General features: G+C 44.8%; 1 protein-coding gene across 1 annotated transcript in view; it reads right to left on the bottom strand.

The window, feature by feature from the left end:
• Positions 1-7,712, bottom strand: part of nolo (ADAMTS-like no long nerve cord) — a 107,101-nt gene that overhangs the window by 4,065 nt on the left and 95,324 nt on the right. The window contains exons 10-18 of the mRNA XM_017905639.1: positions 5,368-5,509; positions 5,083-5,176; positions 2,565-2,956; positions 1,761-1,890; positions 1,357-1,561; positions 763-1,073; positions 555-682; positions 325-492; positions 51-220 (exon numbers count right to left, since the gene is read on the bottom strand). Coding sequence (XP_017761128.1) covers positions 51-220; positions 325-492; positions 555-682; positions 763-1,073; positions 1,357-1,561; positions 1,761-1,890; positions 2,565-2,956; positions 5,083-5,176; positions 5,368-5,509 — 1,740 coding nt within the window. The remainder of the gene's footprint in view (positions 1-50; positions 221-324; positions 493-554; positions 683-762; positions 1,074-1,356; positions 1,562-1,760; positions 1,891-2,564; positions 2,957-5,082; positions 5,177-5,367; positions 5,510-7,712) is intronic.

Genomic DNA, 7,712 nt, shown 5'->3' with positions numbered 1-7,712 from the left:
TTTTTTTTTTAATTTTTTTTTTTTTTTTTTTTTTTTTTTTGATAATTCACCTGATTCAACGAAGTTATAGTGTTTTCCTTATGCATCATCGTGGAATCCGGTGGTGTCGGACTGGTCTTTTGTTTTTTCTGATGGGGTTTTCTCGTTGGTTTGCTAGGGACTGCTCGTTCATGACTTAGATCTTCGCTGTCGATCGGGACAAATCGATTTCCATAAGCGGCTATTAGAAAACCCACTTATATTACTCAATATCCATAGGACATAATATTGAAACTGTCGACTAGAGATTGAAAATATAAAACGTTGGAAATAAATAACTCTTACCTGCTCGATCAGTATAGAGACTTTCCCCCGAATTTGCTGGTGCCGAATCTAAATTCGCGTTTCGTTGCCGATGGACGGAATTGCTTAGTCGTAAATACTCCTCGCTGCTAATTTGTTCCTTTGTACGGGATTTTACAATTATTTGTGTTTCCGCTTGCGAATTTCCCGCTGTAACACGCGGATTAACGTTATTTCCTGTTTTTCAAAGATACATCGATTCATTTATTTACCTATACACGCGTAAACGCCAGCGTCAGTGGATATTATGTCCTTTATTTTCAACGCTCCCTTCCTGCTAATCTTGTACTTTCTCGATTTCTTTAATTTTCTGTTATCCTTGGCCCACGTGATCAGCGCTCTGAAAATATTTCTATTTTGTTACGAGTCTGACGATGACATGTTTTTATTAGGAAGGCTAATATTAAACTGGGAACTCACTTGTCAAATTTTCTAACGGGACAGCGAATCTTAATCGAAGATATGCCGTGAAAGACTTCCGCGATACCGCCGATCTTTAAGTCTACGTTTGCGTTTAAGTCTGTCTGGTTATACGTGGTGTTTTGACTGGTAATTATAGGCAGGGATCCCGCATCTATAGTGTGACACTCTCTGGTGTTGCAAGGCTTCTTCGAGGCAGGCTTTGGAGACGGGCATTCATGTTCCTCCCGACTTTGTGTGTGCCCCTGGGCCATTACCTGTTCGCAGGTCACTTCACGTACCCTCACGCCTACTCCACAAGTTTTCGAGCACTGAAATCAACATCGATTATGCTTAATCCCTTCTCCTAGTGATTCTCATATTTGCCTCGATTAAATTTCATTCAACCAAGAGCAAATAATAATTATCCCGAATTTTCGTTCTATCTCACTACGATCGCGACGTCCCTGTTCTAATAACGCCTAAATTTCCGAGAAGCTGGATTTTAATCCAATGAGTATCGAAGTCAGGGTTAATCACGACAAGCAGCTGTGAACTCAGGCACCTATCCAGAGGCAATCGCATCATTTAATTCACTGAACAGAGGTAAAGTACCTTACTCCAGTCGCCGGTACTCCATTTAACCGGGCAATCTAATACATTGCAGTATTGTCTGTCCGCTGGTAGTGGCTGCGGGCACATGTAGTTTGGCACCGTATTACTTGTGCCACGTGTCACCTCGTGTATGCATGTGACGTCGCGAGTCTGTATGCCGATCCCACATGGGTTATTGCACGGTAAAAATTCGCTGAAATTCCATCTGTGGGCAAAAATCGACCACAACCATCGATTAACCACGAATAGAGCGATACTCGATCGTAAATTAAAACTATCATTCGATAAGAATCTTCGCGTATTTTTATCTCGTTTTCACGACTGAGATACGAACGGGATTAATTTAAGATGATTTAAAAAGCGTTACGGTTAAGCTTCTTTTCCAAGTATCGATGTGTTTTTACCTAGGCGGGCAAGGGTGGTCGTTGCAAACCTTTATCCTAGCTTCCGGTTTCGTTTCACCGGTGCAGAGGAAAGGCGTGACAGTCTTCTTATTGTCGTCTCGTATGCAATTGACAATCAGTTCCTGGATACCTGAAATGTTAGTCGCTGGATAAAATAGATAGGCGTTAGCGTTTCCGCGTCGAATAAGTCGATGAGGATCGCGTCACTTTAATCTATCGGTCCGATGCGATTCAATCGGCTAACTCGTCGCCGAGCACCGTTAATTGTACAATCGCGTCGAATTATCCTGGCTAATTAAGCGTTCTATGCGGAACGAACCTAGATTCGTTCCGTTAATTCTACTGATCTGATCCCCGATAATACCCTGACTTACGTTTGCAGCTGATTAGAGTCAGCCGAATATAGTGTTTATAGAACAGGAGACAGGTAATTCGATTAAAAGGATTCTCCAAGCATGGGTATTAACTGCGAGGAAATATTTTGATCGAATTAGCAATGGTTTGTTCCCTTTACCGAAGAAATATCACAGTTTTCGAAGTTGCTTCGCGGGTCGAACGCGCGACGATCAAGAAATGTTCGCTCCCTCCGTGCTCGACGTCGCTTTTGAAATTTCGTGTTTCCCCTGTGAATTTGCATTCCATTTCCATCCCGTTGCACCGTTAAATTTCAAGCCTCGCAGACTTGTCCCAGTTTTACTTCGCGCAATTCACAAAATTCCCTTACAACACCCGTCTCGCCTTAGCGTTTACACGCGTTTAATTTTCACTGTTGCGAAACAAGTTATGGAACAGAATATCCCTTACCACCGAGGCAAGTCGCGCTGCAAGGGGTGTAACCAGTTTCCTTCCACGAGTAGGTGGTTTGCACGTCGCTTCCTGGGGCCACCTTAATTCCAGAGTCGTAGCCACTTCCGCTCGAACCTCCCGCTGTCGATCTGTAAGTGTCCGTCAGGCTTGGTTCCGCGTATCCACTGTCGCCGACAGTGTCGATGCCATAGATCAGGCTGTTTTCGATGATGTTGCACGCTCTCAGCACGCATTTCTCTTTCTCCACGGGCTTCGGTCCCGAGCAATTATGATCTGGCAGGTTGGCGAACGTTTTACTGAACTCCAGGTATATCCTGCATTGGACTTTCCGTTTCTTGATCCCTTCGCCGCAGGTGACGCTGCACGGTGACCATTGCTCCACGATGAACCTGCAGAGTCGTTGGTTCGATGATTCGGATCGGACGAAACGTGTCCGAGACGGCTTCATTTTTCACGGATAAATCGAGTTATAGGAATTTTCGGATTATCACGGTTAATCGCGAAACGATCTGCTCATTTGTCCCGTGATCGGTACGGATAAATAACCGTTGATTATTCGAGAATTACGTTTAGATATGCGCCTTTCATTTCCCGTTTCTCTGTCATTTAACGCGATTCAGTCGGGTACCTATTCAAACTTACCGACGAGTACCTCCTTTGTCCACCGATCAATGATTTCTCGCTCATGTTCCCAATTTGTTTTAGCGTACCAGCGAGCTTTGACTATCTCGATTGTACGCGTTGCCATTCGATCGTCTCGCAAATAGATCTTTAGTCTAACGTTACGTGGGAAATGAAATAATATCAAAGGACAATACGCGGACCGTAGTGATATTTTCTGTTTTTTCCTTCTTTCTCTTTGGAAACCGCGAGTACTTACGTATACGGGATATATCTATATTTAATTTCGTCGTAAATCTTGCGTGTACATTTCCATGACACGCGATTTTTATTCTCCGGATGAAATTTGACCGAAACTCGTGTAGAATTTGTCTGACAAATACCGAGATGGGTAGTTGGAAAGAGAAAATAGGACAAGTTTTACGCTGTAAATTATGCATGCTAAGCCTACAATGCAGTGGTGCAACGCGGGTGAAAAAAGGAGAAGAAAAAGGAGGGAAAACATAATCGAAGAAGCAAAGGAACGAACGGGATGGTCTACGTGTAACATCATCGTCGTAAGTCCATGGTAATGCTGGTTGTACGCCATCCGCGTTATGAGCTAATTAAATCACGGTAAATCTCGTAATCTCCATAAATGCATTAGGAGCAACAGCCAGGAAAAAGTTAGCTAAGAAACAGGGAGATTAAGCTCCCGGAATTTAAAGCGGAGAAGAGACATTTAAGTTGGAAAACTGTTGCGCGTGAGCAGAAAACGTCCCTGTCGCGGGTTGTTATACCATTATTTCCTATGGGCCGGGGAAATTTTCATTTTGTCAAGCGAGACGGTGCGAAAAAGTTACACGTACACGTTGAAAGTGTATGTTCCGTGTCAGGGAACCGCGACAGGCGTGCTTTTTCCACGGGCCTATATTTCCGCTGACCCTGCTACACGGCGCAAAGAGGAACCGAAAATCTCTGTAACTCCAAAGGAACGAAGAGAGGAAACGAATCCGGGATAGAATTCTTCTAGGCTAAAGTTGGTTAAAAGAAGGGTCAATAAACGAAACGGGGAAAAGGGAGCGAAGCGTCCGATGGAAAGTCATCAGGACGAGGACGCCGAATGCTTCTAAAACTCGCTTAACCCTGATTTCATTCGAAAAGGAGAAGCGTCCTCGGACTTCGCAGCTTTGCGGTGAGTTATAAAAGCGTGCGAAGAATCTACGAGAGAGTACAGAGCACGTGGGGTTGGAGAAGAGGGTACCGGTGGTGGCGATGGTGACGGGGTTGGCGGAGGTGGCGGTTAACAAGGAGGAACAGAGAAACATTAAGAAAGGGGAAAAAGGAGGAGGCGAACATCGGTTTGCTTTGCTCTTTCCTGGAAGCAAGAAGCGTCGGACGGGGGATCTTGGAATGGGGTAGCGGAAAGAAAGGAGTCGGAGGTAAGAACTTGGGAAGAACAAAGAAGAAGAGAGCAGGGAGTGAGAAAGAGAGAAGAATGGAACGAGAGCGGGTGGGTGTGAATGAGAGGGAAATCGTAGAAGTTAGAAGAAGAGAAAGAAGAAGAAGAAGGAGGAGAAGAAGTGGGAAAGAAAGGGAAGAGAGATAGAAAGTAGAAGAGTTAAAGTGATAGAGAGTAGAAAGAGACACAGTAATGGGATACCTCAGATACAAGCAACCAGAGGCAAAGTAGATCGTATATCTGTCAGGACAGAGCAATCGACGTCAAGAAATGAATGCTTTTAAAAAGGAAGATTTTCTATCTAGCTTGTACGAGTTTTGTTATTTCGTTGAGGGGAGATCTGTGTGTAACATTATAAATATCCAGAGCCACGGGCCGGCCGGCTGATATTACCATATCGGTGTAAATGTGTTCGCGCGTGTGCGTTTATCAATTTTCAGAGAAGTTACTTACGTGGATTCGAAGGGTATCGGCTGGTCGATCAATTTTTCTGACACCGATGGAGGTGGGTACGGTTGCATCAGCGGCTGCCTCATTTCCTCTCCGACTAAAACGAAAATTTCATCGGTCGCAAAAATCTCTTTGCGACGGAAACTCGTGCGACGAAGACCATCGGCGAGGATCGTCGTGGCGCTTCGAATAGTGCATGCGAGGAATCAGAAAGGCCGTTGAACCCCTATCGAATGATACGGGGAAACGGTGGTGCTGTTGCATAGGAATGCACCTTATAAAACTTACATATCGGACAGGGGATATTTGTTTTACACTCTTGCTCGGTGTGCGGTCGTTCGGCAGGCTCGCAGTCCTTTGAGATCGAACCAACGGCGTCCCTGCACTCGATTGTCCTCGTTCTGACTCCGGTCCCGCAGGTCGTCGAACACTATCGATCACAACGGGAAAAATAAATTTCACGCTGCCATTCCGAAACGAGGACAACAGTTACTTGATAATCCGATCATTTATTCTCGATAACCTAGGAACAACGGGGGATGCGAGGTTGCGAAATTACCAACGACCTTGGACCAATGAACTTGGTGAACCGTAGAAACGAGGTATGCATCTGGAAACGCGCATACGAACGACAAGTTCCATTTTATGCACCGCTTTTCATTTTCAACCTTTTATTTCGGCAAATGTGAACAGCTTTAGTTGGAACACGCCTTTCACGCCAAGGAGGGAATACGAAGCGAGATAATACCGAGAAGTCGGTGCAGGATAAAGTCCATAGAAATAGGGGAAAACACGAAGGAAAGGCAGAGCGGAGGAACAATAAAGTTTTGCGACGCCACTGTGGAATCTAATTTCGTATACTAACTGGTATTTGCAAAGTTCCATTCTAACGTTCAAACAATTTAAAAGGTTCTTCCAGAACGACTCGAATCCTTGAGGATCGTTATCGAGGTCTACCGCAGGATTTTCAGGCTTAAAGAGAAAACGAGGAAAGAAAGAAAGGACATTTCTAAATAGTAATCTTTTTGCAAAAAATAAGACTTCAAAGAGTCTTCAAAGATACGTTTCCCAGGTTTCGAAAAAAGAATTTCCTGCTTCGTTATCTGTCGAATGTGTGGGTCTCACGTACACGCGCCATGACATGCAGAAATATCGAACAAATTTCCTCTCGGCGTGTTGTAAATCCGGAAACAAAGCACAGTGGGTCGGCCTCCAGGCTTCCTGTCACGGAAAATACGAAGTAATTGCTTCCGTTGATCGCTCGTGACGTAAGAACTCTTCTTCTCAGACATTTCGTTACGGTTTGCGAGCTGTCAGGTGTAACGTCGTGATAATACGATGAAGAGACTCGAAATTAACAGTCAAATTGGAATAAGGAAACCGTTGTAATAAATGACGTCGTCGATCTATGTTTTGATAAACACTCCATCTTTGCCACTTCTTGCGTTCGAACAGAAAAATCGGATTAAGAAGAACGATCGGGAGTTTAATCGAATTGATCAACGCGGAGACTGAATGATTGAAATCTTCCCGCCCGACATACTGACTTCCGTATTGCCTGCTCTTTTATCCGGACCGATCAGATTCGCTTTTATGTCGAACCAAATCGCAGCCGAATCTCAAGTGGCAGGTACCATTTTCAGCGTGCCGCTTCTCACCGAGTGGAAGAGGCGAAAAGAGCGAGGAAACGGAACGTCTCGTTCAAGGTGGTGCGGTGGTGGTCTCGAACTTCTCTCAGCCAGAATAAAGTCTGTTGATCGGGAAGGTAAGAACCAGGAACGGTCTGAGCGGTTTAAAAGCGCGAGCGAGAAGGAAGATGAACAAAAAGTCCGGATACCGGATCTATCGTTCAAGACGTCGAAGGTGGAAAGGTGACATGAACGGGAAAAGCGGAAACCCACTCGACTTAGCCACTCTGCCTTCTCCTTTGCCCTCGCTGTTTGCTTCTGTACTCGTTCTATCGCTCCACGCATCGATCCTTCTTCCTTTCCTATTTATTTCTATTTTCTTTTTCCCCCTTTCCACGCTTTCCGATCCTTTATCAGTCCAACTTGTCCATCGTTTACTTTCTCTCATCCTTATTATAGTGGATCAAATAAATCGCGCACTTTTTTAGTCACCCTCGCTCTTGTCTCACTAATACGTCTCTTGGTCATACTACTTATGTCTTGTACACATTGCGCTCTAACCATCGATCCTCCTTGTATCTGTTCCTTTTGGCAGTATAACTATACTTCGTCAAGCGATTCGTTCCTCTTGAGAATTACTATTTTCGTTTTCTTACCTCTATCTCCTTTTTCCTCCACTTTGCTTTCACTTCGTCCTCCTCGATTCTCCTTTCTCCTCTTATTTCCCTTCTCTGTTTTTCAACTTCCGGTCTCAGCATATATTCCCCGTGTTCCCCTTTCCTCCATCCCTACTTCCCTTTTCAGAAGCATCGAGGAGGTCCGATATCGTGGGAGTGCTTTAAGGAGCCCTGTGCTTTCAGTTCAATATTTGCATGGCTCCTGAGCTCACAAAAGAGAGAAATCTATCAATTCCTGTCTTCCGGTGGTGGCTCCTTCGCCCTCTCTTTCTCCGTCTCCCTCTCTCTCTCTCTCTCTCTCTCTCTCTCTCTCTCTCTCTCTCCCTCT

This window comes from Eufriesea mexicana, unplaced genomic scaffold (assembly GCF_001483705.2).
Source record: "Eufriesea mexicana isolate 0111107269 unplaced genomic scaffold, ASM148370v2 scaffold4231, whole genome shotgun sequence".
In the NCBI taxonomy this organism is placed as follows: Eukaryota; Metazoa; Arthropoda; class Insecta; order Hymenoptera; family Apidae; genus Eufriesea; species Eufriesea mexicana.
Note: the sequence above shows the minus strand (reverse complement) of the source record. Positions and strands in the feature narration are given on the sequence as shown.